Source organism: Hyla sarda, chromosome 6 (assembly GCF_029499605.1).
Source record: "Hyla sarda isolate aHylSar1 chromosome 6, aHylSar1.hap1, whole genome shotgun sequence".
Classification (NCBI taxonomy): domain Eukaryota; kingdom Metazoa; phylum Chordata; class Amphibia; order Anura; family Hylidae; genus Hyla; species Hyla sarda.
Genome location: NC_079194.1, coordinates 118,366,365 through 118,394,041, shown reverse-complemented (window position 1 = coordinate 118,394,041; position 27,677 = coordinate 118,366,365). Strand labels below are relative to the sequence as shown.

General features: G+C 41.8%; 1 protein-coding gene across 1 annotated transcript in view; it reads right to left on the bottom strand.

Annotated features, from left to right (window-relative positions):
• COL7A1 (collagen type VII alpha 1 chain) overlaps positions 1 to 27,048 on the bottom strand; it is a 189,692-nt gene extending 162,644 nt beyond the window's left edge. Inside the window, exons 1-2 of the mRNA XM_056528127.1 lie at positions 26,859 to 27,048; positions 16,989 to 17,066 (exon numbers count right to left, since the gene is read on the bottom strand). Of these exons, the coding sequence (XP_056384102.1) occupies positions 16,989 to 17,066; positions 26,859 to 27,048 (268 nt within the window). The remainder of the gene's footprint in view (positions 1 to 16,988; positions 17,067 to 26,858) is intronic.
• Positions 27,049 to 27,677: the final 629 nt, after the last annotated feature.

The following is a 27,677-nucleotide window of genomic DNA, read 5'->3' as shown; positions in this document are numbered from 1 at the left end:
TGCTGCTGTGGTACTCATCAGTGTTCCAGGAAGTATGGGTACCCATTGGGGTGGGATATTCAAAGGCAGCTTTCTTTAATAAAATGTGACATTTATTTAAAGAAGTATATTAGAAAAATTATTATTTTGCCAAGATATACAACATATAGAAAGTTTTTATATCTGACAGTGCCCATTTAATAAATGCTGTTGGTAAGGGCGTGACTTCTGGAAAACCTACCAATTGTTACAAAGACATTCTAGCTCAAAATGCGCCACTCTCATCCATTGTCTGTGTCTGGTATTGCATTCCAAACACAGCACATGGGCAGTAGTGGTTTTCTTTAGGGTACGTTCACACAGGCGGATTACCTACGGAATTTTGTCAGCATATTTGCTGTGAAAATCTGTTGCGGATTTTGCTACCATTGACTTTACTAAGCCTAAAGGAAAATCTGCAAATCTGCCTATATTGTGCATTTTCTGCTGACCAATTAAAATAATTGGTAGCAAAATCCACTGCAGATTTTCCGCAGTAAATACGCTGCAGAAATTCTGCAGTTAATCCACCCGTGTGAATGTTGTGATTAACCTTTGGTTCCATGAGGGGCTTGGGTGATTACATGAAGGCCTGGCATTTTGCTATGGAACCCTCTGTCTTTGTTATGTGCCCCTGTTTTAATGCTGAATAGGATTTCTTGGTTATAAATGTTTCTAGATTGGGTAGTGGAGTCATATAGACTAGGAAAGCTTCTGCCACAGTTGCATGGTGGTAAGAAGAAAAAGGCCTATATGAATTTTTACTATATTTCACTAAGAATTTCTCAGTTCATAAATTAAAAAAGTGAATTCTGGTATTAGCAAATAAGTGTTTTCATTTGCATCATGAAAAGTTCTCCAAATCTCCAATATATCCTCTGTAATATTTCCCAGTACCGATTACCATTGTATTACAATTTTCAAGATGCCTGCTTCCTGACATCAAATAGAAACCTTTAGGGCCAATTCAAACTATGAAACTTCCACTAACAGCAGCATCCTTTGGAACCGGTAGAGAGGAGTAACTCACTTGGAGTGAAGATCCCTCAGCAGACCTTGAGAAAGGCTACACAGCCGAAACGCGTCGGTCCATGTTTTTAACATCATTTGCTACACTGATGTTTTTTAAGAAGACAAAATAAAAGATTGTGTATTATATCTACTGATGTGTCTGGAAGTGCTGAGGGATCTTCACTCCAACTGAGTTACTCCTTTCTACTACCTACCTTGTCCACGGCAGCAACACCCTGACAGCACCTGGAGCAATCAGGAATCATGGCAGCTACAACTTGCATGAAGAGGTGAGCGGACTTTTCCTTCTTTTTGCTTTGGAACCAGTGCTTAATGTCCGTGGAATCTAATTCCACATTCAGGGTGCGTTCACATGTTAGCAGCGAGTTTCCTACTGCGGGAAACCCGCTGCGAGTTACACTACCATTGATTTAAATGGGTCAGCGGACAGTCCACAAATCTGACACTATTGCGGACTGTCTGTGGACCCATTCAAATCAATGGTAGCGTAACTACCAGTAGGTTTCCTGCAGCGTGAAACCTGCTTCTAGTAATAGCGTGTGAACGCACCCTGAAAGTTCTGCTACGGAACGTCCGTACTGTGAATTAAGCAGCTAAATCCCATTCAGAGCATTGGGATTCTGCTGCAAGTGGAATCCGAAAAATAATTTTCTTGTGAAAATTCAACGCGAAAATTCCATAGTGTGCACCCTTAGAGGAGATTTATCAAAACCTGTGCAAAGGAAAAGTTGCTCAGTTACCCATAGCAACCAATCAGATCGCTTCTTTCATTTTGTAGCGGTCTTGTTAAAAATGAAAGAAGTGATCTGATTGGTTGCTATGGGCAACTTTTCCTCTGACTGGTTTTGATAAATCTTCCCCCTAATGTTTACCCCAAAAAATTCTGTCTCGGTCATGTAATGGACACACAGGTACAAGGAACAGGTGTATAGTACAGTTATTGGTGCTGTGCCATGTAAAGAACCTGTGCACCTGTGTGTCTGTCATTTCACTAGGACAGACCTCCTCCTCGAAGTAAACAAGGAACAGTCACCCATAGCAACCATACAGATGGCTTGTTTCAGTTTTAAAAATGCCTCTGAAAATGAAAGCAGGAATCTGATTGGTTGTTGTGGGCAACTGCTTCAATGTTCCTCTGCACAAGGTTTCATAAATATCCTCAATGGTCTTATTGAATGCCAGCAAGCAGAGATCTTAAAAACCCCTAAAAGTTATACAAAAAGTATTTAAGAAAACGGTATAACTTTTCAAGGTTTTTGTAGACTCTCAAGAGGTGGCAGATAACAACTTGCACTCATTGTGGTCTGCATTGTTTGATGACCATCACAAGAACACTCCTGTAGATGTGAGGCCTCTTCTGTGGAGCTTAAATCACTATGGCGGTCTTGAAGTGTTCTCCTCTTCTCCCCAATCTTCTTCACACAGCCTTTTTTAGTAATAACATCCTCCTTTCACATAGTTAGATATCTAACACTTCTCTCTTTGAAGTCCTGATTGATTTTCCCTTCCGTGACCTGAGGTAAAAGGTACAAGATCAGTGAAACCTCCTCTGTGAGCTCATATTTTAGGAATGTCCCACTATCAGGACTCCCCCAGATCTCCTTTGTGTTTCCTGACTTTGAAGCTCTTTCTTTAAGGTATTATTTTTACCAATTGGCTGAGCCTGGCTGTAACAAATCAACAAGTATTCTACAAGTGAGGCTGACACAGTCTACATGGTATAAGACGATACACCTGCAACCTAATAGATAACATGCAGATTAAAAAAAACTCTTTAATGCTATACCTAGCCACATCATTAAAGGGGTACTGTGGTGCAGTAAAACCCATCCTTTATCCTTAGGATAGGGGATAAGTTTTAAATTGGGGGTAAAGCCACTGGGACCCCCTGCGATCTCCTGCACGGCATCCCGGCTATCCCCAGGAAGTGAACGTCTTGATCCCTGCACGAAGCGGCGGCCAACACACCCCTCCATTAATTTCTATGGGAGAGCTGGAGATGCAGCGGTCGAGATACATGGAGGGAACATGTTGGCCACTGCTTCATGCGGGGGTCAACACGTTCCCTTCCTTGGGAGAGCCGGGGTGGATAGGGGATAAGTTTTACTGCACCACAGTACTCCTTTATAACTGCCCACTGCATGATGATCTGTACCACAGTACTCCTTTAAGACTGTCCACTACATTGTGACCACGCATTCTCATTAGAGACCCAAAAGCATACTGTGGACTTCCTGGTGACACAATGCCTTGTGGCCCAATCAACTCTCTGCTGATCCAATAAGATTATGCCTGATGACACTGTAGCATTATGTCTTCTGTTCGGTGTCTGAGATGTGAACTGTGCTATGTTGGTCACTGCTTGGTTACTCATTAAGATCTGTTGATTCAGTAGAAACACATCCACTACCTGGTGACTTAAATGCATCAGTTCTACTCCTAACATATTAGACAGACATGAGTCTGACAATTTTAGTGAGACCGATTGACTTTCTATTGTATATAGTGGCCTCCTGACTCTCCCCTGATGATAAATGTCAGGGGAAATTGGATTGGACATGTTGGATTTCAATAGCTTGACCCTTTAATTCTCAGGGAGACAAACCACTCGTGCTGGCAGCAGTTATGCTCCACTCTCTCCATTTAGAACACATATATATGTGTTACATATTACCCAATTGTATATACTCCCCCTGCAAGAGCAAAATGGGGTACAATTGGTACATAATTTACAGGGCCACTGAATTTACTATACAGTAGTTGACAAAAGTACTGACTGGACTAGACAGAAGTGTTGTAGCAAATCTAATAGACATCAGGTTTGTACAGGTTTCCATTTGCTGAAGTATACAAGAATGTTTCTGCTTACTGACCTTAAAGGGGTACCCTGCCTGCTGCACCCGGTGTTCCTTTAGAGCGTCGGGTGCAGCACCGGAAGCTCGTGACATTACGTCCGTGACCTGTTGTGACGACATGGCCATGCCCCCTCAATTCAAGTCTATGGGAGGGGGCGTCCCTTAGAATTGCATTGAGGGGCATGGCCGTGACATCATGAGCGGGCATGACCTTGATGTCACGAGCCTCAACCCCGCATTGTCAGTCATCCGGCATGGAGCAAAGTTCTGGTGTCTGGGGTGCCACAGCTGAGATCGCGGGGGTCCCCAGCGGTGGGACCCCAGCGATCAGACAAGATTGATAAGATGTCTAGGGGCAAAGTACCCTTTAGGGGCATTCACACACTATTACTAGCAGAGGGTTTCGCACTGCGGGAAACCCGCTGCGAGTTACCCTACCATTCATTTAAATGGGTCTGCGGACAGTCCGCAAATCTGACACTATTGCGGACTGTCTGTGGACCCATTCAAATCAATGGTAGTGTAACTCGCAGCAGGTTTCCCGCAGCGCGAAACCCTCTGCTAGTAATAGTGTGTGAACGCACCCTTAAGGGGAGATCTTGAAAATGGTAAGTAACTGAAACACACAGTATACTCCTCAACATTGAAATAGCAAACAATGTCTACATATAGAAACACAGAAACCAAATCAGCACTTTTCTCCTGTGCATATGGATAAAATAGTGGTGCCCAATGCCCTCAAACCCTGTAGCTCCAACTTTTGCAAATATATTGCTAGCAGAATTTGAAGTACAAAGCCTATATAACCATAATAATCCCTTTTCACTATGGATATAGATAGAGTATTGTAAGTCTACAGCAACTAAAATGATATTACAGTATAGTAGCAGTTATCATTCCGATCACAGGAAGAGGGCAGTGCCCTATGGGCAGATCTTACACCTATTTAGGTTGAATAGTGAAGATAAGGTCTTTGAGGCAAATGCACGACAAGGGCACAACAGGATCAATTGCAGCTTATTCATACGTTTGTGTTCTTAATCAGACATAGCCCTATGAGTGAATGTACAGCATATGGTCAGTGATTTAGTAACTTGTAACATTGTGAATAGTGCTGAGTCATACTGACTTATACCCTCATTAATATGTTTTAATTATGTATTTATATTGGTTTTATATGTAGAGTTATAAACCAACACGTGATGTAATAAATTATGTAATAGGAAGTTATATACGGGGATGGGTTGTGTTGTGGGAAGAGCCTTGAGAAAGCATCTGATTATGTGAAACGGCCGTCGGTCCTCTCCTGTTACCTGCTTGATCCAAGAAAGAAGTTTTGGATACAGATTTTGTGAGTGTCATGCACGTCTTCTAATACATTGAAATTGCAGAACCAAAAAGTAAAAAATGTGGAAGAATGAAAGGAACAGGATCAATAGAAAAAATGGAAAAAATATTCAAAATGCACTAACATGCCCTTGACATGCCCTTGACATGCTGTCAATAAAGGTTATTAATGGTTGTCTGGGGAATATTCTTATGTGTTGAAAAAAGTTTCTGGGACTCTTCACAAAAATGGTCATAGCACTAATTCTACATCCAAATCAATGTAAGGCCGAGCTGTTCATGTACCTGAAATGAAGACTGGAGTAGTCCGGCTACTGTACATTATGCCACCCAAAATCCTGAGAGTAGGACTGGTGTGATGTTTCTTACTCAACATTAAAACTGCAACACCAAGAAGAACAATCCTTAAGGTTGTGATGCAGAGCAAGCTGGCAGTTGAGGTTGGAATGGAGGTCTATCCTCTTCAGTGATGAGTCCTGCTTTTGTTTCGGACACAATAATAGCCAGAGATGCATGTGGAGACATCGTGGCAACACCATGACGAGGGAATGTCACACCAGTCCTACTCCCAGGATTATGGTGTGGGGTGGTGTAATGATCGGTAGCTGGATCTCTCTAGTCATTATTCCAGGTTTACCTACAGTTCAGTGTTACATTGATTTGGTCACTGGGCCAATGCTACAGCCATTTCTCTAAAGTGTCCCAGGAGTTGTTTTTTTTACTATGATTACAGGCCCCTGTTGCTACTGTGAACAGCCTGTGTGGCCTAAACGTACTACCGTGGTCTGCAGTGTCTCTGGACTTGTCTCCCATCAAGCACATCTGGAACGTCATTGGCCGCCAATTGCAAAGGGAACTGCCAGCAGTGGATCTTGAATGCACTTGGACTGGCCTATCCAAGTGCATTCAGTGTGGCAGAACATTCTTTAGAAAACTATTAGTAACCTCATTGATATCATGCCAAGGCAAGTAAGTGCATGCATTTCTGTGGATGACACTTTTACTCAATACTGAATTAATGGAGATATTTGAATATTTTCCATCATTGGCATATCATTAACATGTCTATCAATCCTGTGATTTCCATAACTCCACGACTTTTCCTTCTTGGTGTTGCAAATTTAATGTTTAAATCTAAAAGAAGAAATGCACGGCAATCCCCAAATTTGTATCCAAAACTTCTTAATCGAGTCAAGAAAGTAACAGGACAGGAGCGGCCAGCGGCCATTTAAATATTCACATGCTTTCTCAAGGTCCCCCCCTCCCCCTATTATAGGTTGGGGATTGCCATGCATTTCTTCTTTAAGATTTAAACATTAAAATTGCAACATCAAGAAGGAAAAGTCATGAGTAAAAGTGTCATGCACAGAAGGTCCTTCTTTCTCAAGGTCCTTCCTCCCCCCACTTATTATATATACTCCCCATTATATAATGTGTGTTAGTTAATACATCTGGATATAAAACAATACAAATTGCAATGTTGAGGAGTGTATATTAGAAACATAAACCCTTTACTTTTTGATGTTCTCTGTTCATCCAGTAAACATGGTATAATATGAATTCTGATAAGTCATCTCAAGTTGAGGCAGTGCTCCAGGAAACATTGGTTTTACTTACAAGCCGGGGGAAGATGATGCAAGATTGAGGAAGCAGCTCAGGAAATCTAAAAACCAGGCACGCACTGCCTGCTAAATCCATCACAGGAATCGTAATCATTGTTATTATTGGTCTGTGCTAATTTTTTAGGTTAAAAAAAAAATCTGATCTGTCATTACATTTAGTGCACTTCCCCTTCACCTCCCACTCTGAATTCTGGAGTCATCTTCATATCAAATTAATGAAAATTATCAAGTAATATCTTTCTGGAAGAGCTGGATGACGCAGAATAAGCAGGACGTGTACCTAGCTAGACATAAATACAGGAGAAGGAGAGGAATCACTGCATAATGCTGCTCTTAACAACTTGATCTGATTGACATCCACTTGGGTTCAGTAACGGCAGCCATATTAGTTGTTATCCCCTCCCCTTTAATATTGCTACATAACTAGGTGAAATATACTGTAAAATCTTCATATAATGTTTTATAAGAGACTGTTTTACTAGTCTCTTTTCTTTAAATCTCATAGCATTTCCTAGGGAAAAATGGTAGAGCTCAACATAGAAATAGGTTATATTGCCAATATTAGAATACAAAATTCAAGAAAACAAACAACAGTCCTACTAAGTGATAAGAGGTGTAAGGTATGTATGGGAAAAGACAAAAGTAACACCAGGAAAAATAATAGTAACTTAAAATACACTAAACCTTAAAATAAACTAAACCAGTCCAGTATATGCACAATTAAATGTAATAAATGTATTGAAATAAATTCAAGTATGCGGCTAAAAAGGCACTAGTTGCAGGGCCCTTGCAGGTGTGCTTGATAGATAATACATAAAACCACAAGTAAAAGAAATAGCAAATAAAAAATAAAATATAGTTGCTAGTAAAAAAAAATTCTAAACAGTTCGCAATAAGTAAAGATACAAGGGGCGGGATTTGTATGATGCATAGTCAATTGAAAGCATGTCAGCGTCCATATTTTTTGTGATTTTGTACCCAGTAATGCTAGTCAAATTATAGTAATTCCCAGAGATGTATTACTGGTAGTAGCAGCAATATGTAGAGGCTGCTAGTCCATATGCAGTAATGTCCAGAGATGTAGCAAAAATATAGTAACAGTGCTGCCAACAAGCAGGCCACTGCACAAATGGTAAGATCTTACCGATCTTGTAGTGGTCCCTCAGCGCTCTCACACTTACCCTCAGCGGCCCTTGGCACGGACGCTTAGTCGCACTTCCTTTCGGGAGTCATCAGCACCGGCGGGACTGGGGAGGGGGAGGTCTATTGCCGGCTTGCACGTTGGTGAGTTCGGACAGCTGATGGCATTCTACTCGTATGATGGATTCGCGCTACAGGTGGGCCGTGAGGAAGAAACCCCGTTTAGGTGGCAAAACCTTGTTAGGTTGAGAGCATGAACAGTCTAATCAGATGTATTTTCACAGGGAATAGGATAGACGTGTTTCGGGGAGCCAAGTCCCCTTTTTCAATAGCGAGAAATGGCTTGTTTTTTTATAATCCCCGTGTTCATAACCTAATCAAGTGGAAATGATGTGACGAGAAAAACCTGGACTGGAATAGGCTAAAAATAAAACCTGAACCGGATCTTAGCATTTCCTACTTGTTCAGTGTCTATACAGTGCTTGATTTTCAGTGTATAGTTATGTATATTAGAAAAAAACAGCTCTCTGCATTATAGATACTTAGCTAAGCTATTAGGAGGCCTGTCTGTCAACAAGCTTATTGACTGTTTCCAGCAGCAACCAGCAGACCTATAAATAAAGCCCTGAGTATAAAACAGAACAGTATGTAAGTCAAGCATGGGCACTAACCTATTCCCTTTTTCTCACATCACCTCCTGATTCCCGGACTTCTGGCCAGGGACAGAGAAATTTTTGTTGATCCGTCTGGATGTCCGGGCAGTATACCTACACATCCACTTTTTTTTGTTGTTGTCACTGTGTCACTTTACATGTTGTGTGTTCAAAGGATTTGTCAGGGTGTGCAGAATTTGTTGGGTGTCGATGTGTCTGGTTGTTCCAAGTCTTAGCATAAAACATTGTGCATGAGTTCAGAGCAACGTTTCGGGCAACAGTCCTTCATCAGGCTAGAAAGAGCCTAGTTTAAGATACATATCAGAATGGGACAGTTAGAAATATCTACAGGTGTAGAGGATGCTTGTTCCATGTACTGATGTCTGCAGCAATGTGGAGTTACACTGTGACAGACCAGGGAAAAGGAATCATAAATACCTACTGAAAGCTCAAACTGTCCTATTCTGTTATATGCTTTTAGCATTTCCCTTTCCAGACTGATGAAGGGTTGTGGCATGAAACATTGCACTGAAGTTATGCAGTGATTTATCCTGAGACATGGACAGTAAATATTATTACTTCTAATAGTTTAATTAATAGTTTTTTTTATTAATACAATTGGTTTGGGAGGTATAACACTAGAGCCTGGCACAACCATATTTCACACACCATACTGGAGCGGTGCTACCTGCTTCAAAGAACTAAACATATATACACTAAAATGAAGGCTGTGATGGATGTCTATTCAGGATTTCTATATGGTGACCCAGGATCTGGTTTGATTATAGTGTATGCTATAGCTTCCTCTGTATAACAGATCCAGGCAGGATACACAGGAGGCCATCTGTTTGCTCAGTACTATAATCCATACCTGGAAAGGTGTGTCTCATTCTGTAATGCATAGCCTGGGGCATGAAGGCCTCCACCCATCATCCGCGGCATTTCTCATCCAGCACACTACAAGCTTGCAGGCTACAGATTATCATGTTTTAACTCTCTATTACTGAGATGTTAGCTATTAATAGTAATATATAACCAGTTGTTGGTTACATCACTCTCTACCAGGTAGACTTGAAACCATTTTTTAAAGGGCCACATATTAAAAAAAGGCATTTAAAATGGTTAAGATTTGGTCTGTTCTGGGATAATTTTTTGCTTTTGTCTGTAATGTTCAATCTGTGACTGTCCAGACATTGCATAACAACAATTCCCAGCATGCATTGACACAATTTAACTAGCAGGGGATGCTATGACTTGTAGTTATGCAATAGTAGGACTGCGTGTCTGTCTATAGGCTGCTTAAAGGATGCAAAATATTCTTCAAGCTCCATACCCCCAGAAACAACAAGAGGTGTGCAGCTGTTCAGACTGACATGTCCAGATTCTGCTTTAATATTTATTAATATTTCATCTTCCACGTGTCAATATTCTATGTGATTGTTTCTTTAATCTATCTTATTCTGAAATATCTGGGTATTATTGCCATCACTGAAACTACAACTGGGCTCATGAACTAGCATTCTGTATGAAAAATCGCCTTAGTAATGGATCTATTGGTAGATTTCTTTTTTGTGTTTTTTTTTTTATTTTAATTTTTTTTTATTTGCATGAAATGAAGATTCTGTCTAGGAATCAGTTTGAAAACTGATTTCGTATTCCGTAGTTCACACAGCGCATAATTATTTCTAGGGATGTACCAATACTAGTATCAGTATCAGGGCCGATACTAGCCATTTCCCTGGTATCGGGGACTCGTTCAATGTCCCCGATACCAAATCCGATACCTGCTGCCGCTCTGCTGCCCTGTTCTCCCGTCCTTCCATCCGCATAATGGCGTTCCATGGAGGAGCATGTGACACACACGTCACTCCACCTCCTCCACTGCGCCCAGGGTAACGCTACGGAGGAAGCAGAGTGACGTGTATGTCACATGCTCCTCCATAGAACGCCAATATGCGGACGGGAGGACGGGGCAGCAGCACCCGTCAGAGGACAGCCGCAGGTGAGCTGTTGGGGGCTGCAGTCTACAGGGGGCCTGCTACTAATGTCTAAAGGGGGGGACCTGCTGTTTACAAGGGGGGCTGCGGTCTACAGGGGGGCTACTACTAACATCTGCAGGGAGGCTGCTGTCTAAAAGAGGGCTGCGGTCTACAGGGGGGCTGCTGTCTAAAGGGGGCTTGCTGTCTACAAGGGGGCCTGCGGTCTACAGGGGGGCTGCAGTCTATAGAGGGGCTGCTACTAATGTCTACAGGGGGCTGCTACTAACGTCTACAGGGGGATACTACCTACTATTAAAGGCAATCTTACAGCACCTGCACTAACTTGAATTTATAGGTAGATAGTGCAGGTGACCCGGTTTCTACTGCTGCTCACCATGTGGTCATCGGTCTCGGCCATAATGCAAATTTTTTGCTCTGCCCAATGGAAAAGAGAGAAATCTTGGCTCATATTACAGCAGCCGCCTCCATTGCACACAACAAAGAACCCACATATCAGCACGGTAAGCAGCACCAGAGACCGGGTCACCCTGGTGTCAGATTCCCTTTAAAATAAAAGTACTCGTACTTGATATCGCCGAGTACTAGAATTAAAGTATCGGTTCTCGTAGTCGGTCTTAAAAAAAATGGTATCGGGACATCCCTAATTATTTCCATAACAGATTTAAAAATGTAAACTATGAAATGTCAATTCTTTGATGCTGAATCCTAATGGATTCCAAATCCGGTAACCGAAATGGAGATTAAGCCCACTCAATCAGCTTTCCGTGGCTGAATCCATGGCGTACAAGCTGGAGAATGTCTGACAGAAAGGCTTGCCTTGCATTTCTGCCACAGATTCCAGAATAAAATCTTTCCAATGGAAAAATCCATTGTGTGAACATATTCAAATATTTAGACAGTATAACATTATACCAGGTAATCAGGAACTCAGGCCAGCACTTCACACGGGCAAGATATTGTTTTCGAACTATATACAGTGACCCCTCGACTTATGATGGCCTCGACATATGATCATTTCAACATATGATGGACTCTCAGAGCCCATCGTATGTTGAAGGCAGCCTCGACATATGATGCTGCTGTGTGTCGGGGCCATCATACAAACAGCTATCTGACAGCGCTGACAACTTCAGCATCTGACAGATAGTTGTATAATGTGCCCCATGTGCCCCGTTCTGCCTCCTGTTACTCACATGCTGTCCTGCTAACTCATACAGGCTTCCACTGTGAGCTCCATGTAAGCCCCGCCCCCCAGTGCCGCCATAGCCAATAGCCTGCAGCATCTTGCTGCAGGCATCCAATGAGCTGCTGGCTGCCCTCCCCTTCCTTTCCTATAGAGCTGTAGTCGGCAGGATGGTAATGGAGGACATTCTGTCCCCCCCCCCCGAAGGTATTTAAAGAACTGTACAGTACTGTATGCGATGTCACACATCACATCCAATACATATACACACTATACACCCCATACATCAATGTTTTCCTATCAGTGTGCCTCCAGCTGTTGCAAAACTATAACTCTCAGCATGCCAAGACAGTCAATGGCTGTACATGCATGCTGGGAGTTGTAGTTGTGCAACAGCTGGAGGCACCCTGGTTTGTTAAACACTCCCCATACACTCCACATACAATGGTCATCCCAGAACCAATTAGCAGTTTCCCATAGAGATATGTATTCAACATACAATGGTTCCGAGGCCCCAGAACCAATTACCATTTTTACATAGACATATGTACTCGACATATGATGGTTTCAACATATGATGGTTCTCCTGGAACCAATTAATATCATATGTTGAGGGACCACTGTACCACTTATTGACTGGCTAACTTTATGTCAATATTGATATATATCTATGTATATGTTTAATTATCTAATTTCTTTTTATGCATTAATACATTGTAGTTTTATTTCTTTTTTTCTCTTTTTAACATCGATTTTTAACTATTTACCTACCAATCTATGTAGCAATGCGCCTACCTAATTAGTTATTTTTCTGTCTGTTGGTGCTTTCAGTGGTTTTCTTTTTTTATTTTGTCTTGTGCTATTTATGGCAGTGAACTTTTATACATTTTTACTGCTTTTCTAAATTTTGTTGTTAAAGCCACTTTGTGTGCGAGGTCTGAAAGGCATTAAAAGTGCCCCCCTCCTGACTAAATACCACCCTGTCTCTGTGTTTATTGGATGGTGTGCTGAGCTGTAGAGTGAAGACTTTCCGGGCCCTTTGACATCCTGAGAGGCCTGTTCTGGTTCATTGTAAAGGGCACGGCTGGAGCTTGGAGCTCTCAGAAGACGGTCATTGTGCAGCTACCAAGGAGACATCTTCCCATTATTTGTGGACACAGCAACCTCTGCTCCCTCTTCCCTATTCTCAGTCAGAAGTTGCTATAAATTAATTGTGGTGGCCCAGTATGGGAGTTGTTACCCCGTACCCCTGCTGCCTGCTGCCCCAGCCTCCCTGCAGTGTCCCCTGGGATCCCCTGTGATCATCAGTTGTCATGTGGTTGTAACCCAGGAGGTATCAGTGACCATGTGACCTAAGGGTGATCTATGGGACCCCACCAGAGTCTCCCCTATAAAAGCCCTGGGAGGAGTCTCTTCTCTCTCTTTGGAGATAAGCCTTTGCTGAGGTCAAGTCAAGCCTAGGAGTGTGTCTGGAGTCATAAGAGGCCTCAAGTCAGTCCTGCAGCCACAAGCTACAAGTCTACAAGTAAGCTACAGTCACAGCTTAGTCAGTCTTGAGTCAAGTCAAGTCAGTCACAGTCATCTATTGTCAAGTCAGAGTGGACTGCACTAAAATTGTCCCAGCAAGCCCGTAAGGTCTCTGAAGTCACTGGTCACCTCCATGGGCCTGGCTGAACTATATAGACTGTTCCATCTGTCACTCAGTAAAGCTACCATTGTCCGTAACTTGGCGTCAGAGTCATTATTGCCCCCGTGCCTAGCCCAGGATCCAGCAGTATACCTTCGGGTGGTATTGAGGATAAACCACGCACTGACGTCACGAATACAAGGGGTTAATGCCATCTGCCCCTAGGGTAATTCTACCTGCCCTACATCTCACACTCCATACCACATAATGCTTTAGCCACATATGTGATTTCCACTGTCTGGCTGAGCTGCAGAAATGCCACCTAGATGTCATTCCAAGGGCATTATCCTAGACACCGGAACTGGATGCTCTTGTAAAACAGATTATTTTGCCTGAGACTTGTTACCATAATAGATGTCAGATCCTCAATGGCATGTGCATCTGCATCAGATATCTTTATGCTCTCTATTACCTGCCTAATTGACTGTCAGTCTTTACTGTAATTCTTGCATTATATTCATGAATCAATAAGCACAGGAATAGTTGTTATATAGTTTCGCTCGGATAGAAGAGTTCTTGATATTGTTCTGCAATAGGATTCTTAGGCTAGATTCAGACTACGGAATTTCCGTCTGCAATTCCGCTTTGAAATTGCAGGCGGAGATTCCGGAGTCTGAACCTAGCCTTAGAGCACATGTTCCTCAAATTGTTTAATATTGTTCTGCACTATACAGAATAGAGAATAAAACAGACACACATAAAAAGAAAGTGAACACTTGTTGTTTTTTTTTATATATGTACAGGGTCACAGCTCCATTTTTATAATACAGAGTTCCAAACCCGCTACTTCCCACAGTCATTAATTTATTACATGCAAAATTTCTACTACTGTCGGGCAGGAGGGGGGCAGAGGCGTCCTGGGTACAGATTCATACAGCGCCAATTAAACTTTATAGTGAATGCATGCAAAATAGATATAGATACATTAGATTAGACAGATATAGATAGATGGATTAGAAGATAGGGGATACAGGGGAATAAAATGGCAAAGGGGAAATGATGTGGCACAGGGGGTTCAAGGGGGGGGGAGGAATGAAGTGGCATTGGAGGGATCTAGGGGGAATAAAATGGCACGGGGGGAATGATAACATTAAATGACACTGGGAGATTATAATATCACCTTTTATTGTGTTTTATAGGTTATTACACTCTGGAATGAGTACAGTATAATATTTGGTCATTTAGAAAGATTTTGAGCCTTTTTTTCCCCAACAGAGGACATCTCGCAATAGCGGACACTTTTTTTTCCCTGTGAGTGTCCATTATTGGGAGATTCTACTGTACTAGAAAGCCAAAGTTTGGAAATGACTAGCCTATACAGTTAAATGGAATGTGACAGCTTGATATCATGCTCAGAGCTGACAAGATTGGCAAATAGTGGATAGGGAGATAAAACAAATTATTTGCTATAGGCTGTTTGCAAGAGGCAAGGCTGAGCTGCACCATGCAGGCCTCCTCCTTCCCCCACCCTGCCCTGCTTGATTGAGGTACAGGGCCCGGTCAGAGTCATGCTGTAGCTCAGCACCACCAGTTTCACTCTTTACTTGGTAACAAAAAAAAATGTGTATAACTTTACAAACAGGGGGGAAATACTGGATATGGAGATGAAACTAATTATTTGCTATAGACTGTTTGCAAGAGTCATAGAGGCAAGTCTGAGCAGCAGCATGCAGGGAACATAGGGCATGTGTACCAAATACTGCACATCTTAGCCAGAGACTGATGATGTAAGTGATCATGTTATGTTGGTTCCTCCACAACTGCTCTGACTGTAACATGCAAGAACAGCACTACAGTGATAGATGAGTCAAGATAAATATGTCAAAGCATACAAAGGTACAAATGCCCTCTGGACGGACTACTCTGTTTCTTGCAAATGAGCATCCATGGTGAGAAGTTCTCGCAGCTTTTTCAGTTCTGTACATGATAAACTATGTTTTTCCTTTGGGGAAAAACTTCATAGCAACTGCATGTCTATCCTACCAGAGCAAAAACAAAATAGAATCAAATTCTTCTAATTACAGCACTATATAGCACTATACTGTAGACCATGGCACTGTAGACATGTACCATAGCAATGGGAGTAGTGTCCAGCTAGATGTCACAGATTAAAAGAATTACCTCTGTTCTAAAGCAAATATCCACTGTACCAATATCTATCTATCTATCTAAACACAAACAAGGATAAGTTGGCCAGCACTACTGATACCAAAACAACTGCATGGACCTGGCATACAGGTGCACGCTGCTAGGCTGAATATACATAAACAGGAGAATATAGGCTGCTAGCACAAAGATCTAAATATCTATCTATCACATCTCACATCAGAAATCAGAGACCATATTTAACCCATTAGGGGAAGGGCACTGCTAATATTTCTAGTCTGCATTGCTAGCAGCTGCAGGTGTGAAGGGTCGGACACCTTGTTTTGTATAAAATCAGTGAAGGTGCTAATGTGAACACAGTAGGTAACAGAAAGCTATAATTTATAATACAAAACACTATGGCAGTGAAACGTGGGCTCCAGTAGAGGAGGTCCCTCTGCCATAAAACACCAGTATTATCTATTGCACATGGTAGATCAGGGCCCTTTTATGGATTTTGCATTACTTCAACTGCATTAACCTGCAAGTTTAACTTCTGCATTATAGATTAGCATAAGGCTCATGAACACATTCCCATATAAAAATATGGATACCATACAAATACGTCATTTTTCAATTTGTCCCAGTTTTGATTCCACATTGTTTTCGTTTTGTTCCATATTTTGTTACACATTGTAACTTCTTCATCCTTATTTTTTCTGTTTTTTTAATTTTTTTTTGTTAAATTATTATTATTTTTTTTTTTTTGTGTTTTTTTCTGATTCAGATGTAAAAATTTACCAAATAAACCCATGTGAACTATGCAATAAACTAAACATGCATTTTAAATTCAACCCATTGACATGATATGACATTCACAATGGCTTGTAAATTCCATTTACTTCTATGGGAGTAAAATTTGTTTCCTGCTGTACCCATACATGGCTGGGACGTTATGCAAAACCAAAACCAAGGTGAGTTGCCCCGACAGAATTTAGGTAGCACCACATTAACTTGCCATGCCCCTGCCTTAAAGTGTAGCTCTAGTGATATGTGGCTGCTGCATTTCATTTGTCAAAATATCACGAGAGGTATGCCTTAAAGGAAAAATCTATTTATTTATTTATTTTATTTTTAAATATGGGTGGCAAACAGTACTGCACTGTTCTAGCACCCAGTTTTTGAGAGGCTACTCTCTAACTTAAGGTGCAGCTATACAGAAGGGGGTGTGGAGGGGGAATGCACCCATTCAGCACCTAGAGTTAGCTCTGCAAGCACATGATGAAATTCAATACACCCCACCATTCCTGCCTGTAGACTTAGTTTTGTTATTTTCAAAATGAAGAGAAATTTAGGTTGAAATTACCTTTGCTGTAGGTGCATAATCCACTATACGGATCCTTCCCTTTCCTATAGGTAGCTTGGAATTGTAAGCCTGGTGACCCTGGTCACAACACTTTGGAAGTCGTTCTGTCTTGACTTTCTTCTTCTTGGGGATTCACTTTCTTCACAGGATAAGTAAAAAATCCTTGACAAAAATCGTCAAATTACCCTCCTAATTTTCCTTTCCTGGATCTTCTTTTGCACCTCTCTGCTGTTGCCTCTCCTAGATTTTTTTAGCATGTACCCTAAAGCTACACAAAAAAAGTAACTGCACTGTAATGAATCCCCCAGCCCTTCCCCTGCTGCTGGCAGCCAATAGATAGAAAGATATGGAAATCCCAGCTACAATCTCTTGCCAGCCAGGTGAATTCACGCTGGACTGTGTGTGACACAGATTCTCCCCTCTAACATTTCACTGGATCCGCCCCCTGTCTGGAAGAAAGAAAAGAAAAAAAAGATTTATTCGTAACCACAAAAGGCAAAGAATTTGCTGAAGAAATATAGGAAGCAGCTGGAGGCTAGAGAGTCCCTTATAGTCTTATCATTAGTATGGTGGAGAGAATCTGCTTTTTTCCCGATACTGTGCCACTCTTTTCCAGAGGCTGTGTGTGGTATTGCAGCGTAGCCCCATTTATGTTGTACATCTTGTCAATACATTAACCTTTCTAATTTATATCCTAAAAATGTTTTTGTTCCTATTTATAGAAACCATGGCTTATTATTTTATTTATTTATATAGCGCCTACAGATTCCGCAGCGCTTACAATTATGGGCTTACAGAGCAGCCTGCAGTGATTGGATGAAAAGACCTAGCCCAGCACAGCAGAGAAGTCATTGAGAAGGAAGTGAATGCATAGTGAGTGAGGACGGGTTTAGTGCTTGACTCAGACATGCCCCTTCCTGAGCAGTGGATGTCAGAATGAGTGAGGAGCACAATGGAAGGATTTGTGAGCCAAATACAAAAGCTAGACATATAAAAAGGACATGTAAAGTATCTGCATGATCAATTGAGTAACAGTACAGCACAGGGTAAGATGCATGCCACCCATGTTATGCTATATTTATGTTGTCATATTACACTACATTGTTACTGGTTTGTTATACAGCCCCTATGCAGACCTAGGTGCCTTTGTGGTTACAGACTACCCACATACCTTTTGTGTTTTCTGATCCTCCTTAGGGGGCAGACACATCATAATTAGTGACTCTGAAGAATGACTACATCGTCAGAAGCTCAAAATTGTATGCTGTCATATCCTTGCTGGGATCGGCATGGGCCCATTCAAACTAATGACCCAAACATGGTCACCTAGGGGGAGATTTATCAAAACCTGTCCAGAGGAAAAGTTGCCCAAAGCAACCAATGAGCTTGCTTGTTTTGTTTTTAACAAGGCCTCTGCAAAATGAAAGAAGTGATCTGATTGGTTTCTATGGTCAACTAGGCAACTTTTCCTCTGGACAGGTTTTGATAAATCTCCCCCCTAGTGACTACATTCTGGGTCATTTTTCAAGCATATACAAGTTTTGGCTCAAAATTAAAGACTTGGCAGACTCGGATACGTTCAGAAAATGACCCAAACGTAGTCACTAGGTAATTTTATTCGGATTGTTAGTTTGAAGGGCACCTGTGCCCATCCAAGCATCTGTCAGCAGACAAATTTGAGCTCCTGGTGACTTATCATGATGTGAACCCGGCCTTAGTAGAGAACAACACAGGACTGCGGAATCAGACTATAGACAGGCTTTGTTTGAAGTCTGTAAGACACATAGGGGCACATTTATCTAAACCTGTGGAGAGGAAAAGTAATAACAACCAATCAGATTGCATCTTTCATTTTTGAAAGCCCCTTTTAAAAATGAAAGAAGCAAACTGATTGGTTGCTTTGGGCTACTGGTCAACTTTTTCTCTGCACAGGTTTTAATAAATCTCCCCCATAGTTCTTCAGATGCACTGTATACACAAACACAAAGGAGATTTTTATTCAAGATTATTTGTAAGACTAATTGTTTCATTTTTACCTTTAGAGAAAGGAGTTTGCATACACTTTAAAAGGGAACTCCAGTGCTAAGACATCTTATCCCCTATCCAAAGGATAGGGGATAAGATGCCTGATCGCAGGGGTCCCGCCGCTGGGGACCCCCGTAATCTTTCACGCAGCACCCCGCTATCATCAGCCCCCGGAGCATGTTTGTTCCGGGTCTGATGACTGGCGATCACGCCTACGCCGTGTGTGACATCACGCTCCGCCCCCTCAATGCAAGCCTATGGGAGGGGGCGTGGCAGCTGTCACCGGGTGACCGGGTACCGGACAGAAGGTATGTATCTTAGTCAGAGACCCTGCATCGGTCTCCTGTTTACCCGCACTATACCCCGGTGTATTAGGTTTAGTGTGGGTGAACAGGATAAACGTTTTCCTCTAAAGTGTCAGCAACCATGTACAGCACACGGGCGGCATTGAGCTCTGCTTCCCAGCCGGCTGAGAGATCCTTATATTCCTCTGCATAGACTTCTATGCAGAGGAATAGATGGTTCTCCCGGCTGCCCATGGACAGAGCGTAATGCCGCCCGCTTCCCCGGCTAATAACTCACGATCACAGTGGGTCTCAGCAGAGACCTGATGCGATCAACAACTTTTGACATGTCTGATCGGCATGTCAAAAGTTGTTTTAATGATAGTAACTCTTTAACCCCTTAAGGACTCAGGGCGTACCTGTATGTCCTGAGTCCTTAAGGGGTTAAGTTGCATCCATTGTGTGACTCAATGAATTCCTATGGGAGCAGGGGGCAAGTCAAGCTGTCAAGTAGCAGACAATGTAGGTGTATGATACATCAGAATATCTCCTCAGTTTATTTGTCATTCTTTTATTCCTGCTATGATCTACACGCACAGATTGCCCTGCTTTTAAATCTGATAAAAAAGCTTAGAAATGGACCGAACCTAGTTACTATTAAACTATGTTTTGTTGCTTTGCTGATGTATACCACAACCGTACTGTATTTCTTAAATAATTGTCCAGGAAACAAATTGGGTTTGCAACTCAACCAATTCAACCTGCTCAGTCTATCAACCTGATCAGTCTATGAGAACAGTGGTCCCATCTCAGGCCAGTCCTATCCCTTAGTGTCAGTATACATCAATAAGGAAACAAGTCAGGGGGAAATATCAAAAGACCATGCCACTGTTCTCTTCTATGCTGGGAATAATGAGAAGACATGAGGGATGGGGCAACAATTTCTGGGCCGTCTCCCCCGGAAAAGATAAGTCTGATGATTCAAACCAACACCAGTGGGGGGCAGTATTTGAATTTAGCTATGGAGCCCCTCTGATTTATGTCCTTTACTGCAGGGTGCAATGTAGCTAATATTCCTTAAGCTGACAGCTCAGTATTGCTCAGTATTCTAAAAGAGATAATGACCCCCATGGGGCATGATCTTAGGGTTATGGCCCGGAATCTGCAGCTTGTGTCCACAATTCCTTTGTTACACATCAAAATGTTTCAGGCTGTGACTAAACATTTGTAACTATGTAGTAACATTTCACAGACTGTAGTGGAGCCTTTGGTGGAACTTGTTGAACCTTTTCAGACTCGGGACAGCTGCCCATACATAAGATGCTGCCGCTGTTGCACTGTGGGTGGATTGAGTCATGCACCTCTTATTACAATGACATGTCTGATATCCTGTGGATTAGATAAACACATTATACAGGTGGGTGTATGTTAACCCCGGATGCCCCATTATTTTGCACACAAATGATCAGTCCTGCATATACTGTGCATCTAGTCTGGACTACACCAGTGGCCATGAAGTAACTATAGGGGGTGCATAAGATGTATCTATCATACAATCTCCTATGTGAATTTATCCTTCTCTTTGTCTTCTGTTCCCTCATACAGTGCATCGTGGCACTTGATGGCTGTTTTCTCTATAACACCTATTTTGCCACAACTATAGAAGTGTCAACCTGCACCTCTTATATTGTTCCCTTTCACACATACAGTCATGTGACAGCTCCACTTGCAGTAGGAAAAATGTTTAAAATGACTAATAAAAAAAAGGATTCATAATGGGATAGCACCCGATAAGGCTATTAATCACTGCCTGCAATATTATGGACTTTGCCTATGCAACAAGCAAATATTATGGCAAATGAAGAAGGAAATACCTAATACCTCTGATGATCTTGTTGTCTACGGTGGTGAAGGGGTTAAAATTGATATTCTTTTAGAATTCTTTTAGAATATAGAATTCTTTTAGGGGCTGGGGCTATGTTTTTCTTAGACAAAGCACCAAACACCCTGCATCCCTTTATACAATCTTGAAGTTTAATGATAATATTCTGTCTGCCCATAGCTGCCACTAGAGGGAGCTTACCACATAAGGATGTATACAGGTGCCATTAAAGAGACCCTGTCATTGGTTTAATGCGGCCAGCACCACGGAAAGGCTTCAATATAACAATGATGAATGATTCACTCTGAAATGAGGCAACATTTCTGAGGGATTATGGTTATAACACCAGTAAACGCAGCTCCAGGTCATCAGGGTGGTAACTGGTAGCTTCTTACTGCACCTCCTCTGTGGGTATAGGGAGAAACCTGTCAATCTGAAGGAGGGAGAAGCTGTTGGCTACCACACCAGTTACTCGAAACCCTCTTCATGGCCAGTATTAAGAGTCCTCTGAAAAATTGCATTGTGTCAGAATGAATCATACACCATTGGTTCAAGGCATGAAATTGATGATGGGTTTACTTAAAATTCAATAATAAATCAGTATGAACAGAGATCTTCTTAAATATTTTCATATACACTGGTCCAGGGGTGGTGGTGGGAGGTTCTGGATTTCCTGTGGAAAACTGTAGTTTATTTCCCTAAACTGCTACACAAATAAATAGAAATATAACTTTGAAATAAAAACAAACCAAAAGATAATTATTTCCCATACATTCCAATATGCAGTAACAGTATGGGAAATACATAGAAGCCGACTAGTGAAATACTTGACCGGAGAAGTCAAATAAACAGCAAAATGTGCAACCACAGCCACGCTGAATACAGGCTGACAAGCGGAAGGCGCCTAGTGATTGACTGTAACAATATTATGACAGAAGTCATGTAATAGGAAATAATGGCATCAGGCATGAGGTGCCCTATGGTACTACATCCAGCACATGGCTAAAAATATTTGAACAGCCAAACATCCTCCATCCTCTTATTCCAAACACCTGGCCATTACTATGGTGTGGGTCTCCCCTCTGCTTCTACTGTATAATAAGCAACACCCTTCATGAAGGGTATTCTGCAAAATGTTGGAAAAGATTCCAGCGTTAGACAGATGTCAGGAAATCAAGAAAAGTTGATTTTCCACATGGTGCCACCCTTCACAGGATGCCGCCCTAGGCACTAGCCCAGTAGACATGGTTAAAGGGGTACTTCGGTGGAAAACTTTTTTTTTTTTTTTTTTTTATCAACTGGTGCCAGAAAGTTAAACAGATTTGTAAATGACTTCTATTGAAAAATCTTAATCCTTCCAGTACTTATTAGCTGCTGAATACTACAGAGGAAATTATTTTCTTTTTGGAACACAGAGCTCTCTGCTGACATCATGACCACAGTGCTCTCTGCTGACACCTCTGTCCATTTTAGGAACTGTCCAAAGTAGGAGAAAATCCCCATAGAAAACATATGCTGCTCTGGACAGTTCCTAAAATGGACAGAGATGTCAGCAGAGAGCACTGTGATCATGATGTCAGCAGAGAGCTCTGTGTTCCAAAAAAATTTCCTCTGTAGTATTTGTGGAGTCCCGGTACCGTTTTGCATCCAGTACCTAATGTGGAGGTTCCCAAAGTCAGAGTAACTACGTTCAAGTAGGGTTCCTCAGGTGGGACAGCCCCTAGCCGCCTCTCCTTAAGTCTAACTTTAATATTAATAAATGTATATATTTGATAATTATATCTATATTATATAGGAATGTATAGTACTTACCTTGTTCAGCGTCGCAGGACCTTCGGTCATGTGACCATGCTAGTAACCTCTATGGTATGTTGCAGGACCTTAGGAGGTCCTTGGGTCACGTGTTAACCACAAATCTCTGTAATAATTATTGACATCCGTTTGGACCAATTAGCTTTAGTCCAGCCCCTGCCCATATAAGGGAGCTGCGTCCAATTATCGCTCTCTTGGGTTGCTGCTCTCGTGGATGCCGGCCTAACAGGAAGGTGTGCTACGCAACTTTCAAAGACACGCTTGGCCTCAAAAGCTACGGCCTCAGCAGAACCAAAATCGTGAGTTTAAACCTCATTCTTGCTAATGCTAGCGTGACTACTGGACCGCAACTAATTCCCCTAAATCCAGTGGAACAGCGCAATAGACTAAAAGACTCTTAAAGCTAAAGTCCCAACCATTGTCAATCTCCAAAGGAAGCTGTTGTTATGATAAGAGACTGTTGTGTTAATGAAGCGTACAGAAAATCTTCAGTAAAAGTTAACACTGTTTACAGAAGCTTTCCTGTTGTGGACAATCCATTATTATCTACCTCAAACCTATTATCATCTACCTCCCTATTGTTCCTGGGAAGGGCAGCGGTAGGAAAAGCTTTATAGAGGAGCCCTCACCATGGCATGACGAATAGCAAGGGTTAACAAGCACCCTTTGATTACCACACAGCTACACTCCCCATACCCTAAACCCCCCCAGGCTATCACATATTCAGCAGCTAATAAGTACTGGAAGGATTAAGATTTTTTAATAGAAGTCATTTACAAATCTGTTTAACTTTCTGGCACCAGTTTATTTAAAAAAAAAAAAGTTTTCCACTGGAGTACCCCTTTAAGTGAGATCTCCTATTCCATATTGCCATAAGGATGTATGCTTTACTTGTTACTCCCTACTGTAGATACTCACCCAAGTTCATCCAAAACCATATTGTTTTGGATAAAGATATACGGTAAGTATAATTGGACCAAAAATAAATAAATGAATGAATGAATGAATTAGAGAATATCTCATATATTTATTGGAAAATGAAGGAGAACGGATCCAGCTCAATGCAGGTAAAATCAAATTAAATCCGTAGGACAAGGAAGGAACAAGTAACGCATTTCAAGCGCTATGCACGCTCTTAATCATATGATATGATTAAGAGCGCGCATAGCGCTTGAAACGCGTTACTTGTTCCTTCCTTGTCCTACGGATTAAATTTGATTTTACCTGCATTGAGCTGGATCCGTTCTCCTTCATTTTCCTGTTATTGGCTGGTGCCATCCAGTGCCTGGATCCGTGCTCTGCTGTCCGGGGCGGGGTGAGCTGGTCCTCACCTTGTTTGCTTTCCTATATTTATTGCACTAAAACTTACAAATAAAGTCTGGACATTCATCACGCCCATCTTTCATTCCTCATTCTTCTTGCTTAGTCTAGAGCAGTGGTCTCCAACCTGAGGACCTCGAGATGTTGCAAAACTACAACTCCCAGCATGCTGGGAGTTGTAGTTTTGCAACATCTGGAGGTCCGCAGGTTGAAGACCACTGGTCTAGAGGATAAAAAAGTAATGATTTCATAGGAAAATGTGTGTTTCTCATGGCGGTAACCCTGAAGGGAAAGAACAGGTCTGTAGTGTAGACATGTTTATATGTTGTGTTCACATGTGGAGCAGCATCTGCATTAAGGCCGATGGTTGGTTTATACTAAGCTCTGAGTCACAGTCTGCTCTGCGGTTAGGATGACTTCTCCTCAATTGGTTTATTCTTGGGCGTCCATCATTCACCTGAACATTTAATGTTTGGGGAGCAGAGTAAGACCTGGGTAAAACTCTTCAGACTTCTAGTATCATCAGCCAACATACAGGTATCTCTATTATTGTGTATTGTATAATCAAAGGATCCACAGTGTAGGTGAGGTCTCCAGCGCTTTGATGAGACCTCCCAAGATGAAAAGGATGAAGTCATAGCTGCAGGTGGAAGCTCTTCTGGTGAGGAGTGACGAGGAGGCTCCGGATTCATGGCACGGGGATATTTTAAATTCAGCCTCTGCCCTAATGGAGGATCAAAGGGGTTGCCCAGTCCTATGTACAAAAGGCATTCTCATAGGGGGGTATTTATCAAAGGATTTATGTGTTTTTTTTCCTGTAACTTTGGCGCAATACTTTGGCGCAGTGTCTTTTTGTGCCAAAGTTTGGCGCATTTTCTCCACTGTCATTTTTAAAACTTTCTCAAAATCAAACGGTCCTGTGTGATTTTTACTTTGGCCAGTAATTCATAATTTGCACCAATCGATCTTTGGCGCAATTTTGCGCCTTTAAGGTTTTTTTTTTTGGCTCAATTCACCGCCAAGAAATGTTGTACATGGAAAACACACTTAGCAATGTCAGAAAATGTAAAGGCGTCAAAATACATTATAACAATTTTTTGTGAAAGCATCGACACCACCGGGCGCTGCGCAATACTATCCTGCGACATAGTTGTCTCTGAGGGACCTTCACCCTCCGTTGAGCCAGCATTGGACATGGCCGCACAGGTTCAGGAAAGGTAAGCACTAAAGGTAACCAAAAAAAGAAAAAATAAATGTAATAATAAAAAAAAAAAAAAAAACACTCAAGTTAAAAATAAAATCCATTTCACATGGTGGCTATAAACCCCGCAAAAGAAAATAACTCATGTCGCTTGATGATATACTGCAGGAGGGACTCCGAAATGGCTGCACAAGGGGTAAAATATGCCTCCTCTGTGGCGGTAAGTTCTGTGTAAAAGGCGCTGGGAACAGCTGATTTTAACATTTGCGCCAAAATTACTAACAACTTGCACCAAATGATTAGTTTGGTGCATGTCCACAAAAACCAAAGTGAAAAAAAGGGTAAAAAGAAACTGTCAACAGGCAAAATTGATAAATACCCCCCATAAAGCTGAATAATTGTAGTGTATGACACATGATCAATCAGCTTGCAATCAGAATTGGAGAGTCATTTGTGCCTCTACTTTGAGAATTCCCCAAATACACTGCACCAAACCCTCAGCTGTGAAAAAGACAAACAGCATGTGGAATGATTGGCTGGTATTAGAATCATCTCAACCATAGGCAGTGGGATATAGGTTATCACTGGATTATGGCAGGTTGACTTGTCTAATGCTCTGTAATAACTTTCAGAAATTGGAAATGCTCCGTCTTATAGACGGCAATGCATTTCTGAGCAGAATCCGCAGAAAGAATAGACAAGTCTATTCTCTCTGGGGTCGTCAAAATCGGGATTTCGACGTCAGAAACATCTGTGTAGAAAAATCCCATTGAAATCAATGGGACTCTGCTGCAGCGGAATGTCCGTGCAGAATATTCCAGTGGAATGTGTGTGACGGTTTTCTCACAATTCTTCTGTGATTATCGCCCCAATATTTATTTTTAACAGAATACAAAATGACTCAGGTCTCGGGATTTCCTAGGTTGCAGTGCGTCGAGACCTGACATCACTAGTCAGGTGATCAGAGGAAGTCTGTCCTGCTTCAATGGGTGGAGCAACTGCTGGTTGGGAGAGAGTTCATTATGCAACAGCTGTAGGCACCCTGGTTAGAAAACACTGGTGTATTGCATTGAAGGGTTCACAGGTGTGTTTCAATGGGTGGGGTGGCTGATGTGTGGCAGGGAGGAAAGTGACCTCATACTTACATACTACTGAATTATGGGATGTGTAGTTTAGTGAAGGAAATTCAACAGGAAATACCCAGTTCTGACAGCCAACGGCTGTTCAGGGACGCTGGGAGTTGTAGTTTTGCAACAGCTGGAGGCACCCTTGTTGGGAAGCAGTGTTCTATGATTATGCCACTTCCAAACACACCCATAACTGAACCCCAGACATCAAGACTTTACACTTGCTTGTCCTCATCTTCCTTTCCATGATACTTATTTGGTAATCTTGTAGGCCTGTGGAGAGGGGATGTCCCACAGAGTCTCCCCATCCAGTAGGGATAAGGCTAATTTCCAAACTAGTTCTAGGGGATATCTCTATAGGATGTATGTTCTTGTTCTTACTTCCCTCTTGCGCCTTTAACATTTCCATGTTTCCCTTCATTTCAAGGCAGACATACAGTAGGTGTTCCTATTCTCAGTTCAGTTCCTTATATGTAAATGAAAATGTGTTCCTATTAAAAAGCCTTCCAGGCAACAATGCTGAGGAGGATTCCAGGAATTCCATACACCTGCAGCCAGAGTGTAGCAGCTTTTTATTGAGCTACAGATGCTGATGTACAGTATAAGATGGACAACGTGTGAAGATAAGATGGTAACTGACACTTGGATGAAATATGTATTTACTGTATGTCAGTGGTCTACAGCCATTTGGAAACTACCACTCTTAGTATACCTAAAGAGACACAGGCTGTCAAGGGCAAGCTGGGAGATGTAGTTTTGCAAAAACCGGAGAGCCACTTATTTATGCTCTACTTTATTTACTAAAATGCTAGTAATCTAAATAGGTTTAAAAATTTTTTTTGCTGGGATTGGAGCTCGGTTGGTATAATACAGAGATCCTAATTCCCCAACATAAAATAAGAATTACATTAGAACATTTTGGCTGCCTTTAGTCACCACTAGATGGAGCTAACTGAGGATGGATTTTTAAGGTCAATAGGGGCTGTATAAAACCATGTGCACTGAGCTCCTTCTAAGGCTGGGTTCACACCACGTTTT